Below are 17,163 nucleotides of genomic sequence, written 5' to 3'. Positions count from 1 at the left end.
GCTTATCATATCTCATGTCATCGTATACATATATATCTTCAGTCACAATCAATTTTCATCATTCAAAAAATATCATCATATTCATCACTTAATAAAAACATGCATAAACGTAAATTTTTCCTTAAAACAAGCATGCACCATATTTATCATAATTTTATAAAATCGTCAACATGATGTATTAACATTTAAAACATGATAAAATGTGCTCAGGGCGCTTCCAGGACAAAAATCTCACCCCGGGTGCAAAATGAGTATTTTGCCCCTGGAAACCCAAAAATAACCGTTTTACCCCTGAACCTCTAAAATTGACCCGAAGCTTACCAAACTTCTGAAAATGTCCTAAAACATATTTAAAAGCATTCTTAGACGTAAAATTGATCCCGATATCAAACTTAACCTATTCGTTTTAAAACTTGGACCGGGTCCCGTTTTTAACCCGAATCGACTCGAAACTTAATCAAAATTTTTCCAACTCCTAATCATTCTTAAAACACATCCTACCTGCCCCTAACCACTCCTTCCAATCCTCATCAGCTCACGAAAACAGCCCCAAGAGCTGCTAGAATTTATCAGCAACTTCCTTTCAACTCTAACCCCTTACGTTTCAATATTACACACCTAGCCTTTAACCAACTGCTCCGGCCACATACCAACCTCCCCTTGACCACCCTAGGACCCCAGCTAGACTCACAGACACAATCCCATGCAAGCTGCCCTAAGCTCTTGACCACTGGTGATATGAATCCTCGTACGAATAAAATAACAAACACGATTAATTTATAATCCCACCCTCAACTCACTAACGAACAAGGATTGTTGTTGTGTCCCGATCTTTTGATTCAAGTGTAACGTGATTTTCACCCCTAAACTACGTGGTTTAGAAACAAAGAATCACAATGAAACAATCAACACTCAAACAAACCTTCAAAGAACTCGTCTTTGACAATCCACATAATAAACGATCGCAAACGCCACAAAGTTAAAGACCTTGATAAGTTTGATTATAGAAACAAAGCTAAGCCTTGAAAAGTTTTGAGAGAAAAACTCAAAAGTTTGATATTCAATCAATAATAATATGAAAAAAAAAAGTGTAAAATTTCATTTATATCTCTTTACATATCAAAAATATGTCAATATCTCGTTGCCAAAATAATAAAAACACTAAATTAGGAAAAGTCTGCGCCGCGCGCATACGTGCGCCCTGAGCTCGCTTATATGCGCGAAAGTTTCTGTCTTCGCATTTGCACCGCGCGGTAGTCTCTGTCCATGTATGTTGGATAATTTTCCCTCACTCGAATATGCGCGCCCTAGTTCCGCGCATATGCGCGAATGTCTCTGTTCAACACTTCAGTGGCAGTGTCTCTCGTGCATGTGCGTGAGGATCACGCATGTGCGCGAGGCCTTCTGTCCAGTTTTGTGCTTTGATTTGTTTGGATGCTTGAATAGTATTCACATAACTCTCAAACTTACTCCCATGCATCACGAATCCTTCAACACTCTGTACCTCGCTTGCACATCCTTTTTCTTTGTTCATAAGCCCATGCAATACTTCTTTGAACCTCTTTAGTCGTCCCCTCGTGATTGGTCCCTCCGGCAACTCTAAAGGGTTCCATGCTGTGACACCTCTCACCGGTTTTATAAAAATAGCAGCGGAAATTAAAATTTTTCTTGAAGAAAAGAAGGATACAATTTCAACTACCATAAAACATTTACAATAAAAAGTAAATACATGATCATTCAAATGATATAACAAAATACAAAATATCATTTCTAGGATCATGCCCAAAATATTTGCAAAATGGCCTTCTTCCTTCCAACTATATGCATATGACTCAGGCCCCAATCAACGCCCAGGCCCGTCACTCTTATCTGCATCACATGAATAAACTGAAATGAGTATAAAACTCAGCAAGTGGAACTCTTACATAGCAATGTACATAGCATACTCTGAAAACATAGCTTTGAAATCAATAAATACCATCAACTCTTGAATCAAGAATAACATAGAAACATAACAATAAGATGGTATTTCTCTTTTCTCTGTTGGATTGATATCTATATAGTATCTCTGTCTCTGTACCTATATCCCATCGATATAAATCGATAACTCTGAGGGATATAAGCCTCGATAACTCTGAGGGATATAAGCCTATGGTCGTTGATCAACTAATTTCATGCAATCTATGACTATGTATCCATCAATCCATAAATCATTTTAAACTCTCTTTGGGGCATTTGATCAAACACTTTGTAAACTCTTTTCTCTTGTATTCTCTTTTTCACAATTGAGACATTCAATTTTCTCAAATATACAATCAAGTAATTCAATACATAATATGGATCAAATGAAAGGGAATAACATGTTAAAACCATTGAAACACAATACATATACTATCATGTGAGCACAAGAATGAGATTCCACTTACAACCACTTGGAACCTTGTATCTAATCTCTTGATAGCAATCCTACAACAATAAACCATAAATTACACCATCAATAACCCAATAATCGAACAATCAAAACATTTAATCCAAAATATCAACACAATCCACAAACCCAAATCATCTCTCATACCAAAACCAAGAAAAACTAAACCAAAATGCTTACCTTAGCTCCTTGAACCAATAATAACTTAGTTCTCTCAACAATAATCCACCAAGAGGCTTGAATCAAATAAAGGAATTGAAAGGAAATGAGGAACCCTAGCTCCAAGGAGAGAAATTCGAGAATTGGGAGAAGGAAATGAGAAAAATGAGACCAACTCTTGCATTTAAACACTTAAAATCCGAAAACACGCTTTCACTATTCATCGACCGCGGGTGCGCTCCAACATGCACCGCGGGTGCGGTGTGCCCTCGGCATCACAACCAAAAATCTGAAAAAGTCGACCGCAGGTGCGCTCTGAAACTTACCGCGGGTGCGGTGCCTCCACCGCGGGTGCGGTGTCCTCTCGGCAAACCCATCAAAATTCATAAATAACGACCGCGGGTGCGGTCCTCTTACTGCGCGCGGGTGCGGTCACCCCTGAAGCCAACAACCAACTCTACGCAACAAATATCGAATCGCAACGCTGATACAAAACAGCTACACCACAACTAACAACGACAATACCACAAAACAATTATAACCAACAATACTAAAACCCAAACATAATTCTTAACATCACACTAAACTAAATCTTAACCAATTAATCAATAATCATACGAAAACTTAAACTGTACCGAACACCAGGCTTCGCTATTACAATCTCCCCTCCTTAAAGGGAATTCGTCCTCGAAATTGACGTCACTGCGCAAACAACTCAGGATACTTCTCTTTCATTTCATCCTCGGTTTCCCACGTGGCCTCTTCAATCAAATGATTCCTCAAAGGACTTTAACAATGCCGATCTCTTTGTTTCTCAACACTTTAACTTTGCGATCCAGAATCTGAACCGGAATCTCTTGGTAAGTCAAATTCGGCGTCAAATCCAATGGCTCATGGCGAAGAACAAGGGAAGGATTCGCAATATACTTCCTGAGCATAGATACATGAAAAACATTGTGAACTCTGTCAAGATCTGGCGGTAGGGCTAACCTGTAAGCTCGATCACCAACTCTGTCCAAGATCTCAAATGGGCCAATAAATCTCGAACTCAACTTTCCCTTCTTGCCAAACCCCATCACACCCTTGAGAGGTGCTATCTTCAAAAACACATGGTCGCCAACCTCAAACTGCAACGGTCTACGACACACATCAGCATAACTCTTCTGTCTCGACTGTGCTGTCTTCATCCTCTCTCGAATAACCGCAACAACATCAGCCGTCTGTTGGACCAAGTCTGGACCCAACATCTTCCTCTCACCAATCTCATCCCAATACAAGGGCGATCTACACTTTCTGCCATAAAGTGCTTCATACGGTGCCATGCCAATCGTCGCTTGGTAACTGTTATTGTACGTGAACTCAACAAGAGGCAATTTGGAATCCCAGCTACCAGGATAATCGATAGTACAAGCTCTAAGCATATCCTCTAGAATCTGAATAACTCTCTCTGATTGACCGTCGCTCTGGGGATGATATGCTGTACAAAATGCTAACCGAGAACCCATAGCTCTGTGCAAACTCTTCCAAAACTCTGAAGTAAATCTAGGGTCACGATCAGACACGATCGACACAGGAACACCATGAATTCTAACAATCTCTGCCATGTACTCTTCGGCATACTGGTTCATGGAATACGTCGTCTTGACTGGGAGAAAATGCGCTGACTTGGTCAATCGATCAACAATAACCCAAATAGAGTTAAAACATTTCTGCGTCCTTGGAAGACCAGTCACGAAGTCCATCGTAATATGCTCCCATTTCCATTGAGGAATCGGCAATGATAACAATGTCCCAGCAGGTCTCTGGTGCTCGATCTTCACCTGCTGACAAGTTAGGAACTGAAAAATAAACATGGCAATATCTTTCTTCATACCTGGCCACCAATAGAGTCTACGAAGATCCTGATACATCTTGGTACTACCTGGATGTATAGAATATGGCGTGGTATGTGCCTCTGTCAAGACGTCTCATCGAATATCATCACTAGTAAGAACACAAATACGGCCTCTGAATGTCGTCAAACCATCTCCATTCACTCCAAACTCTGAATTACCTCTCTCCTCTGCTCTAGCTCTCAACTCTGACAACTGAACATCAATGGCCTGCTCTCTACGGATCCTATCCATCAAAGTAGCCCGAATGACCAACGCTGAAAAACGAGCAATGGTCCCTGGAACCACCAAAGCTACCTCCTCTCTCTGCAAGTCTAACAACAACGGCTGCTGAAACATCGATCTCAAAGAAGAACTCGACTTACGGCTCAAAGCATCTGCTACGACATTCGCTTTCCCTGGGTGGTAACTAATCGTCACATCATAGTCTTTGACAAGTTCCAACCACTGTCTTTGTCGCATATTGAGTTCTTTTTTAGAAAACAAATACTTCAAACTTTTGTGGTCCGTGAAAATTTCACACTTTTCGCCATACAAATAATATCTCCAAATTTTCAGGGCGAAAACCACAGCTGCCAGCTCCAAATCATGCGTAGGATAATTCTTCTCGTAATCCTTCAACTGGCGAGAAGCATAGGCTATGACCTTTCCACGTTGCATCAGCACTGCACCAAGACCCTTCTTTGACGCATAGGTGTAAACAACAAAGTCCTCTGAACCACTGGGCAATGCAAGTACCGGAGCTGTCGTCAATTTATCTTTCAACTCCTGAAATCCACTTTGACATTCATTGGACCACTCAAACTTCACAATCTTCCTCGTCAGATTGGTTAACGGCAGGGCAATCTTGGAAAAATCTGAATTGAAACGACGATAATAACTCGCCAAACCAAGAAAACTGCGTACCTCTGATACAGTGGTAGGAATATGACATTTCTGAATCTCCTCAATCTTCGTCGGATCAACAGCTATGCCATCCTTCGAAACAACATGGCCTAGAAAAGAAATCTGCTCCAACCAGAACTCACATTTCTTCAACTTGGCATACAATCTCCTCTCTCTCAACAACTGAAGGACAACTCTGAGGTGCTCTGCATGAAGATCTCTGGTCTTGGAATAGATCAAGATATCGTCGATGAAAACAAAGACGAAGATATCCAAATACGGCTTGAACACACGGTTCATCAGATCCATAAAGACTGAAGGAGCATTGGTCAGACCAAAAGACATCGCAAGAAATTCATAATGACCGTACCTGGTCCGGAACGCCGTCTTAGGGAGATCAGACTCCCTAACCTTCAACTGATAATAGCCAGATCGCATATCAATCTTCGAAAACACTGTAGCCCCATGCAGCTGATCAAACAAATCATCTATCTGTGGCAACGGATATTTATTCTTGATCATCACTTTTTTGATCTCTCCATAATCAATGCAAAGAAGCAAAGACCCGGTATTTAAACATGAGTTTTCCTGAAATTTAAAATTGTCATTATATGAATAATTAGTAACTCGTATGAAGTTGTCATTAACATCTTATAATGACATTAAAAAATGTCAGTAAGTTTAAGACGACATTGGAATAGATGACATTTGTTGGAGGTGTCACTAAAACTTAAATGTTACTAAATATTGAATATGATGACATTTATGAATGTCACCATAAGCATTTATTCTTGTAGTGATACTTCCATAACTTTTGACATATGAGACATATGTGTTGTGTGCAAGTTCTACGAACAAGTTTTATGTTGAATTATTTATTTGGCTTTGATCATGGTTTTCGATTAAGTTATGAACAATTGTCTAACTATTAATTTTTCTTGAGTTCTTTGTTCGAGAATCTGAGCACCTATATTATCTCACTCATGTGTACAATAGAAGTCATTACGTGAAGCAGTGAACATTACAAAGCAGTGAAGGGTAAGTAAGTTTCTTGCAAATATGATTCTACTATTGTTCCATTTTACACCTTTGTGAGTTTCCTACAAAATAGTGTACATGCTCGCGATTTATATCGATTATGTAACAAGTGTTTCTCTTAAATGGTGATTTGGTGAAGAGTTTGAATTTTGGAAGGGGGTTCATTCATTCTTATATTAGGTAGGAATTGATATGATTTATTTAAAATCTGCAATAAATTTATGTTAATTACGGATATATTTAACAAAAAATTCATACTGGTGAATGTAAATGGTACAAAAACATATTTTGTTGCTTTGATGTATTATGTTATTAGTAAATGGTCTTATCAATTTTCTTTATTCTCTAAAAAATTTCATTTATTATTTATGAGGCATGTATACAAGGTGTTGTAGTAGTTGAAGAAGTTTGTTCTGTTAACAAGTGTTGCGTGATTTCTTAATTGCTTGCAAGTGCACAACGTCAAGTTGTAATAAAATGTATTTTTGAGTACAAGTGTCGATCCCACGAGGAGTATGTATTTAAATATATATTAATGCTTGCAATTAAAATAGTCCCAATTTTATTTAGAAAAATCAATTGACAGATTTGTTTGCACCAATAACTAGATTGAAAATAAATTTAATTATATTATAACACCAAACTTTTTATAACAAATAACTATGGAATAAAAGATCTAGAGGTCCGATTTCACGCAACTATCCACCATGTGTTATTTTGTGTAGCTATATTATAAATTTCCTTATTAAACATTAGCCAAGAATTCTAAATTATCTACTCCCTCTCCCGAGTGCTAAGTAGATACTAATTATCTAACAAAGGATTGTAACGTCCCCCTCAACAATCTATAATTAAATAACACAATAAGCAATAACTTCTTTTAATGGCTTCAATAGCAATATATGTCCTCCCAAACTATATAAATACCATCAATGTATTTTTCCCTTTCTTGTTTATAAATTCCCTTTTCCAAGTGATAAATTATAAACATAAGAATCATTCAAGATATGGCCAATAAAATGAAAGCATTAAGATTGGAAAAATACAAATGAACAATAAGGAAACTTATATAGCATAATTCATAAATCCCAACACATGGTGTCTAGTTTTGTTCCATCATTCCTCTAGAAATAAGAATTAGTTCATAATAAAAATAACACAACAACACATGAATCTTAAACAAGACATATCAAATAAAAATAAAGAAAGAAGAACTTAGAACAAGAGATTTGGAGTGCAATGAAATTTCTGTCCAGAAATGTGCAATAGATTTCCTAAGGATGATGAACTTGAGCTTCAATCCTTTCTTTGTAGCCTCCTCTCCTTTCCTTTCGACCCCATACCCTAGATGGTGAATAATAGAAGCCTTTTATAGTCTAGACAAACTTCCCCACGCAGCACACCATTTTCCTCTTCTTTTATTCGAAGTCCACAAAGTTGCAGATTTTTCGAACTCTGTTTTGCGAAGGACCGCAGGTGCGGTGCTGTTTCGGAGTACCTTTCATTTTCGAACTACAAAGACCGCGGAAGCGGTAAGACATGGGACCGCGGGTGCGGTAAGGCTTCGGCAGAATCTTTTAATTTCAAACTTTAGGGACCGCGGGTGCGGTCCATATGCTACCGCGGGTGCGTCACTCTTCGGCCATTTTATCTTTTGCACTTTCCAATTCAACACTTTACTACTCCAAATTCTCATTCTAAGCTTCCAAACTACAAAAACAACAACAAATCACATAAAACCTGCTCAAGAATAAGAAAATTTCAAGTAAAAAACAAGTAATAAAAGTACAATAAATTGCACTTATCAAATTCCCCCAAACTTAAGATTTTGCTAGTCCCAAGCAAAACAAAACAACACAAAAAAAACAAGTCATGAAATATTTTAAAGAACTTGGACTCAAGATATTTTAACTAACTCTTCATGCATTCACAATTCAAATCAATCCAACCACTTGTTCATCCGGATAAAATCATGCAATCGTTTAATTTTCTTAACTTCTAATCTCTTCAACCCATGTTTCAAAACATTCTCAATCAATTTCAATTTTTACAAACACAAATCAAGAGGTCTTTTCCGGTGAAAATTGGGTTCAAAGCAATAATCATTCAAGAAATGGATACCCAATAAATATTTGATGCAATGAGGTGTGTGTAAAATTTATCAAGGTTCTTACTCAATGAAAGTGTTTATCGATTGTCCATAAGCTAGATCCTCCCAATCACTCTCCACTAGTATATTGGACAACTATGATTAGGTTAATAGGATTTTCAATGGTTGTAATGTTAGGCCTTGGCTCATGGCTACAAATGAAGATTAGGATTTCAAATAAGGGAGTAAGTTGAATTTTATCTCTTTTGCAACTCCACTTTTTCTTTTATTTCCAATTTTTTTTTTATTCATTTCATCTCTTTTTCTCCCCTTTTTCTCCAACTTTATCAATGTAACATCATTCATGTTTCTTTTCTTTTGTAGGAGAATTTTCATTTCTTTAATCCTTTGAATTCTTACTCCCTTGAGAAGGTAGGAAATTAATGTTTAAGAGATTCAACGGGGTAGTAAATGTGGGATATTTTAAAGAACATCGAATGGGGGTCTTTTACACATATTAATGTGTGCCATTCGAATTCATTTAAGCTCAAAGAGGTGACAAGTGATAAATTCTTTTTATTTGGTAGCATGAAAGGCTCAATCGATCCAAAAATCACCTAAATCATTCCTAAATCATAATTTGTCTGTATTTCGCCTTGAGTGATGTTTGGATAGTTCTAGACAAAATCTCAATTCACCAACACAAAGTAGAATCTAATCATCGTGTAAATGGTGTCTCAATGCATCTCAAAAGAAAAGTGCTTGGCTTCCAAGAAATTTCAAGAACACAATTCTTTTTTTATATAGGCTCAAGAGGGCTTCAAATGAATATTTATGAACAATATAAATAGGCCCAAATAAAATCAAAGATTGCCTCAATCATATATGTGTTTACAAAAATTTATTTCGATGTCAAATGAAAATCACAGAGTTGTATAGAAATTATAAGTCTCAAACTTACCAAATCTCATGATTGTTCTCTAAATTTTTCAAATTGATCGATTAACATGAATGTAATACATGACTTTTATTCTTAATGCAACATTTTTCTTTTCTCATCATTGGCCATTTTAAATAAAAATTTTCATGACTATAAACACAAAAGCAAACAACTAAAAAAAATAAATAAACACAAAATAAATAAATAAACACACAAAAGAAAATAAACACACAAAATAAAATAAAATAAATCAAATCTCCCCCAAACTAAAACATGTGCATCGTTCTCGATGTAAATAAGCATGAAAATTAGGAGAATACACATACCTCGGGCGACGACCGTCAGTGGTCTTCGCCATCCTCATCATCTTCTTCAGCTTGTGGTGGTTGGAACTCCGGCGGATGGTACATGGGTGGCCACTGTGGAGGAGGTGGGAATGGATTGCCAGAAGTTTAAGCCGATGCAAATTGCTGAGCCAAGGCAGATGTAAAATCCATCATATATCCCATAGATGTGTCGGTCCTAAACCGAAATGCATCCATTTCTTGGCGTTGATGTTGCATATCTTCTTCCAACTAGGTCAACCTATCTTTCCTATTTCGTTGTTGCGGTTGTGGTTGTGGTTCTTGAGCTTGAGCCTGGGCACGTCTCTCTGCAGCTCTTCTGTTAAATTCCCTTTCTGCTCGACGTGCCGCAGCATGTTCACCTCTAACTACCCTATGTGGTTGAACTACCACAACGGGGTTTTTAGGCTTCAACAATTCTTCATTTACTGCCCAAGTCACTCCCGAATTTTGGCATAAAGCAGTGATAAGAGAAGGGTGGAGGAGTCCACTAGGAGAGTTACCTCTTGCATATTCAAGCATCGAACTCTGAAGTAATTGACCTAAATCAATTGTCTTTCCCGTCATAATGCAAAAAGTAAGAATTGCCCTCTCCTTGATGACTGTGGTGGTATGCTCAGTAGGCCTAATCCTAGCAGAAATAAATGAATACCAATCTTTGGCAACACTTTTGAGATCAGACTTAGCTAGGCTAACATGCACATCATCCCTCATTCTCCATTCCGCTCCCTCTATGCAAATTGTTTGAAGAATATTATTATAATCTACATGCTCAGCCCGGTATTCTTCATATTCATCGTGCATTACATGAGGGATACCATATAACGTATTGATCTATGTGCATCAAAAGCTACCATTTTTCCTCGCACCAACACCTTCAACTGATCATGCCTAACCTTGAGGTTAGAATAAAATTCTCTCACCAACGAAATGACAGCATCTTGTGGCTGCCTGCCAAACTCATCCCAATGCCGAGCAGTAAGCATTAGTCCAATTTCAGTTCGAGGGAAACTAAGATCAGATCTCCTTTCTTTTATAATGCTCTTGCTCAAAATCTTTCCATAGTTCTCCTCCGCTTGTTCGTCCCAAAACCTGTTTGCATCGTACTTCACAGATGATGATGCACCCTTAGATTGTTTTTTTCTTGGAGCCATTTTATCGAACACCTTTCAATCACCAACTTCTCCTCAATCCAATTCACAAAATTTAATGAATCTTGCACTCCCCCAAACTTAATACTCACAATATCCACACCTCAACAATATACACAACAATCCAATCAACAATATCCACAATATCAAGAATGTACTTCACTAAATGTAATTTCCTTCCATAGCAAATAACACCAAGAATTTCGAATTCAAAGCGAATGTAGTATAGATTTGCTCACCTTGAGTGTTTAAATGTATCTTTGAAGAACAAATTCGAAGCACCGATCAATACTTAATGAAATTTTCGAGTTCCTTGAAACCCTAGGTTTTATGTTGATTTTTGTGGAAAGAAAAGTGATATTTGACGGAATGAGTGAAGATATTTAGGTTGGAGTCGTAAATTTGTGGAAGGAATAACAAAAATTGAGTGGGAAAAGTGTGTTCTTGAGAAAGGATTTCGAAGGAAGGAGAGAAATTTGAGAGAGGTGTTCTTCGATTATGAAAATTTCTGCCCCATTCTGTTTTTAAAACTATCGACCGCGGGTGCGGTGTACAAGAGACCGCGGGTGCGGTGTTCCTTCGGGAATTCTTATAATTTTTATCTTCGATGACCGCGGGTGCGGTGTGCTCTCGGCAAATGTAGCATAATTCAATATTAATCGACCGCGGCCGCGGTGCAGGAACAACCGCGGGTGCGGTATTCCTTCGGGAAAAATTTTTTTCTTCTTCATTTTTTATGCCTGAAAATAAAACAAGTGGAATTCATTAGTTTTGGGAAGATATAAGCACACACTATACTAAAAAAAATATAAACAACCTAAAATAAGAATACTAGAATAAAAGCAAAACCGAAAATAAAATGCAAAAGAGAAACAAAAATTTGGGTTGCCTCCCAATAAGCGCTTGGTTCAACGTCTTCAGCCCGACTTCCATCAGTCTACATCAAGTCAATCCGCCCAAAGGAATGTTGTCAAGGTTCCTTACTTCAGTTCCATAATATGGCTTAACTCGCTGCCCGTTCACCTTGAAGGTCCTCCCATCACTGCATTTTAGCTCAATCGCCCCATGAGGGTACACTGTCTCCACCAAAAATGGACCTGACCAACGCGATTTCGACTTACCAGGAAACAACTTCAGACGGGAGTTGAATAATAGTACTTGTTGTCCTGGTTTGAGCTCCCTTCGTACAATGAGTTTATCGTGCCACTTCTTGGTCTGCACTTTGTAAATCTTGGCATTTTCATATGCATCATTGCGGAACTCCTCCATTTCATTTAACTGTAGTATTCTGCTATCGCCAGATTCTTTCAAATCAAAGTTCAACTTCTTAACTGCCCAAAATGTTCGATGCTCCAATTCTAGAGGCAAATGACAGGCTTTACCAAAAACCAGCCTATAGGGAGACATCCCAATAAGCGTCTTGAATGCGGTCCTATAAGCCCACAGTGCATCATCCAACTTTATAGCCCAATCCTTCCGGTTTGTATTGACAGTCTTTTCTAATATTTGTTTGATTTCCCGGTTGGATATTTCAGCTTGTCCATTCGATTGAGGATGATATTCTAGTGTCACGTTGTGCTTCACACTGTATTTAGCCAAAAGTGAGTTGAAATTATTTTTGCAAAAATGCGTACCTTCATCACTTATGATGGCCCTCGGTGTTCCAAATCTGGTGAAGATGTTCTTGTGCACAAACTTAACTACAACACGAGCATCATTAGTACTGGTGGCGATTGCTTCCACCCATTTCGAAACATAATCTACAGCTAATAATATATAAGATTAACCAAAAGTAGGGGGAAAGGGTCCCATGAAATCTATGCCCCAAACATCAAAAAGTTCCACTTCCAAAATATTTGTCAGTGGCAATTCGTGACGCCTAGAGATGTTTCCTAATCTTTGGCACCGATAACATGATTTCACTAAGGTATAGCTATCCTTAAACAAAGTATGCCAGAAAAAACCTGATTGCAATACCTTAGCTGCAGTTCGTGTCGCTCCAAAATGTCCACCATATGCAGATGAATGACATAGCTCAAGAATTTGGTGTGCTTCGACACCGTCAACACATTTCCTAATTACTTGGTCAGCACATCTCTTATACACACAAGGATCGTCCCAGAAGAAGAATTTGATATCATGAAAGAACTTCTTTTTCTGATGGTGGTTCAGATCTGGAGGAAGAATACCACAAGACAAAAAATTCGCAATGTCAGCAAACCAAGGGAGTACTGAACTTACCTCAAAGAGTTGTTCATCCGGAAATGTTTCATGTATTGCTCTTTCTTCTTTCCTATCCTCTAGCTCAAGTCTTGACAAGTGGTCAGCCACTTGATTCTCACTTCCCTTCTTATCTTTGACCTCGAAGTCAAATTCTTGTAATAGCAGTATCCACCTTATCAAACGTGGTTTCGCATCCTTCTTGGCAAATAGGTAGCGAATGGCTGCATGGTCAGTAAAAACAATTACCTTTGTGCCGATAAGATATGGCGTGAATTTGTCGAAGGCAAATACTACAGCAAGCATCTCTTTTTCAGTTGTGGTGTAATTTTGCTGTGCAGCATTCATAGTACGGCTTGCATAATAGATTGCCCTAAACATCCTTTCTCTTCTTTGGCCCAATACTGCACCAACGGCATAATCACTTGCGTCACACATCAGCTCAAAGGGCTCCTTCCAGTCCGGCACTATCATGATTGGTGTTGTCACCAATTCCCTCTTGATTTTCTCAAACGCCTGCAAACAATCATCATCAAATATGAATGTGGAATCTTTTCAAGCAAATTACATAAAGGTTTAGTGATCTTAGAAAAATCTTTAATGAATCTCCGATAAAACCCCGCATGTCCTAGAAAGCTCCTTATTCCTTTGATGTTCTTTGGTGGAGGAAGTTTTTCAATTGTAACCACCTTGGCTCTATCCACCTCTAATCCCTTAGATGATACTTTATGTCCCAAGACAATGCCCTCTTGGACCATAAAGTGACATTTTTCCCAATTAAGAACTAGGTTCTTTTCTTGGCATCTTTGCAACACAAGGGATAAGTTATGTAAACAATGATCAAATGAAGAGCCAAATACCGAGAAGTCATCCATGAAGACTTCCATGATTTCCTCCACCATGTCTGCAAATATAGCCTTCATACACCTCTGAAAAGTGGCCGGTGCATTGCATAGCCCAAAAGACATTCTCCTAAAAGCAAACGTACCATAGGGACACGTAAAAGTAGTCTTCTCCTGATCCTATGGTGCTATAGCTATCTGGTTATAACCTGAATAACCATCTAAGAAGCAATAATGACAATAACAAGCAAGTCTATCTAGCATTTGATCAATAAAAAGCAATGGAAAATGATCTTTTCGGGTGGCATTGTTCAATTTTCTATAATCCATACAAACTCGCCAACCAGTTACAGTACGAGTAGATATTAATTCATCATGTTCATTTTTAACCACAGTTATTCCACCCTTTTTCGGTACAACTTGTACAGGAAACACCCAATTACTATCAGATATATCACACCAGCATTCAACAATTTAAGCACCTCATTTTTCACAACTTCTTTCATTGCCGGATTTAATCTCCTCTGATGATCCACATAAGGAGTATACGACTCCTCCATAAAATTATATGCATGCATATAGTGGGGATAATTCCCCTAATATCATAAATCGACCATCCCAAGGCAGTTTTATATTCCCTCAATACTCTCAATAATTTATCTTTTTCATCAATAGTAAGGGAGGAAGATATGATTACCGGATATGTCGACTTCTCTCCTAAGAATGCATAACATAGGTGGCTTGGCAGTTCCTTCAAATCAGGAGAGGGTGATATTACCTCTATTTTCTCTTCGACGTTCAACTCCTCAATCAACACATCTGTTTTCTTTTCTTTATGCAATACTTCAAGAGCCACCAGTTGCTCTTTCACTTCCCAGTCGTCTTCACTAACAGCTTCAGCAGCTCCAACCAAGCAACTCTCCAAAGGGTCCCTAGTTCCTGCACGGTCAAAGGGTACACATGAGTCTATAACATCAATGCTTTTACAAGTACTTACCTCATTTGATCCCCTCATGGCATGATAAATATTAAAAATGACTTCTTCTCCACCAACTCTCAAGGTGAGTTCACCCTTATGCACATCTATCAATGCCCTTCCAGTTTCAAGGAACGGTCTCCCAAAGATTAATGGAGCATCATTATCCTCTTCCATATCTAGAATCACAAAGTCTACAGGAAAAATAAACTTATCCACTTTTACCAATACATCCTCCACGATCCCTCTTGGATACGTAAGGCTTCTGTCTGCAAGCTGTAGGGTGATAGTGGTTGGTTTAACTTCTCCAAGCTCCAATTTCCTGAAAATAGAAAATGGCATCAAATTAATACTTGCTCCTAAATCACATAAAGCTTTACTACAATGAGAACCACCAATAAAGCAAGGAATAGTAAAACTCCCTGGATCTTTCAATTTTTTGTGGTAATTTCTTTGGTAGGATGGCACTGCACTCCTCAGTAAGCTTCATTGTCTAAAACTCTTGCATATTCCTCTTTTTAGACATCACGTCTTTAATGAACTTGGCATAGTTGGGCATTTTCTCCAATGCATCAGCAAATGGTATATTGATGTGTATCTTCTTAAAAATCTCAAGGAATTTTGCAAATTGATCATCTAAACTCTTCTTTTTGAACCTCTGAGGGTATGGAATGGCAGCTTAAATGCAGGAGGTTGTACAACTTTTGTCTTAGAGTCCTCAACCTTATTCTCTGTTATAACCTCAAACTCAACATCTTCCACTGACTTCTCACTTTCCACCATCTCCTTGGGACTTTGAACCTCCAATTCTTTTCCGCTCCTCAAAGTGACTGCCTTGCACTGCTCTTTTGGATTAACTTCTGTATTACTCGGAAATTGACCCCTGTTCTGATCTCTCAAAGAATTAGCCAACTGTCCAATTTGTGTCTCCAAAGATTTCATCGTAGCACCCATGTTTCATATGTGAGTCTCCATGCTATCAAGCCGAGACTCAGTTCTAGCCATCCTCTTTCCAGATTCAGCCACAAATGTACCTACCAAATCCTCAAACGAATGCTTTCCCTCCCCTTTTGATGTATTGAACCCCGAAGGAGGATTCAACACATTCTTATTGTTTGCATAAGAAAAATTTTCATGATTTCTCAAACCTGGATGATAAGTATTAGGAGGAGGGTTACCTCGATATCCTCCAAATCCATCAAAATTTCTGTTGTTGATATATTGGGCTTCTTCAAGAGAATGAGTTTCTTCAGCAACCACAGAAGGACCTTCAGTGTCAGGTATGCTCACTTTATTCATGGCTGCTAGTTGTGTGGTCAATGCAGAAACTTGGGCGGTTAGTTAAGTGATAGGATCCACGGCATAAATACCAGATGTCTTCTTTACTCCTGACCTTTCAGATGGCCACTGATAACTGTTAATGGTCATCTGTTCAAGCAAATCATATGCTTGATCAGGTGATTTGGCAAATATCGTTCCACCAGTTGTTGCATCCACAGTGCCTCTTGTTTGTCCATTCAAACCATTATAAAACAATTCAATCTGTACCCAATCTTCAAAACCATGGTTTGGACACCTCCTCAACAACTCCTTATACCGTTCCCATGCCTCATATAATTGCTCAAAGTCAGTCTGCCTAAAAGTACTTATCTCTATCTTCAACTGTGCAGACTTCACAGGTGGAAAATATTTAGCAAGGAACTTGGTTGCTAACTCCTGCCATGTAGTGATACTCCCCAAAGGAAGCGATTGGAGACATCCTCTTGCTTGATCCCTAAGAGAAAAAGGAAACAAATGCAATCGAATTATATCATCAGAAACACCATTTATTTTTACCGTGTCAGTAATTTCAAGGAATGTTCTGAGATGTAGATGAGGATCTGCAGTAGCGGCTCCCCCAAACTGATTCTGTTGAACCATGTTTATCAATTCGGGCTTAAGCTCAAAGTTGTTTCCATTAATAGTCCCTCGTGCTATGCCCGAGTAATGAGCATTTAGTACCGGCCTAAAATGATCTCTGATGGGTATTGCAAAGGGTGGATTTTCATTATCTCTGTTTTCAGCCATTGCTCGAATCTCTTCTCTTCTTGCCTTTCTTAATCTTCTTACGGTTCTTTCGATCTCAGGATCAAAGATAAGCAAGTCAAGATTTTGCGATCTTCGCATGCACTGTCAAACAAAGATAAGAAACAAATCAAT

General features: G+C 38.4%; 1 protein-coding gene across 1 annotated transcript; it reads right to left on the bottom strand.

Annotated features, from left to right (window-relative positions):
- Positions 1 to 11,868: 11,868 nt before the first annotated feature.
- LOC140805468 (uncharacterized) lies at positions 11,869 to 15,918 on the bottom strand. The gene is made up of 4 exons (XM_073161738.1): positions 15,621 to 15,918; positions 14,767 to 15,323; positions 12,891 to 13,662; positions 11,869 to 12,284 (listed from the first exon to the last, which is right to left on the bottom strand). The coding sequence occupies exons 1-4, from the start codon at positions 15,916 to 15,918 to the stop codon at positions 11,869 to 11,871; spliced, it is 2,043 nt and encodes a 680-aa protein (XP_073017839.1).
- Between the last annotated feature and the right edge of the window lie 1,245 nt (positions 15,919 to 17,163).

This window comes from Primulina eburnea, chromosome 11 (genome assembly GCF_022965805.1).
Source record: "Primulina eburnea isolate SZY01 chromosome 11, ASM2296580v1, whole genome shotgun sequence".
NCBI classification, from domain to species: domain Eukaryota; kingdom Viridiplantae; phylum Streptophyta; class Magnoliopsida; order Lamiales; family Gesneriaceae; genus Primulina; species Primulina eburnea.
Note: the sequence above shows the minus strand (reverse complement) of the source record. Positions and strands in the feature narration are given on the sequence as shown.

Bases quoted from the DNA above. Each gene is read 5' to 3' on its own strand.
- LOC140805468 (XM_073161738.1), bottom strand. From the start codon at position 15,918: ATGGGTGCTACGATGAAATCTTTGGAGACACAAATTGGACAGTTGGCT. The intron at 15,324-15,620 runs GTTCAAAAAGAA...TATGTGATTTAG, and splicing joins GCCATTCCATACCCTCAGAG to GAGCAAGTATTAATTTGATG. The intron at 12,285-12,890 runs GTTTTTTCTGGC...ATTTGCCTCTAG, and splicing joins AGCTAAGGTATTGCAATCAG to AATTGGAGCATCGAACATTT.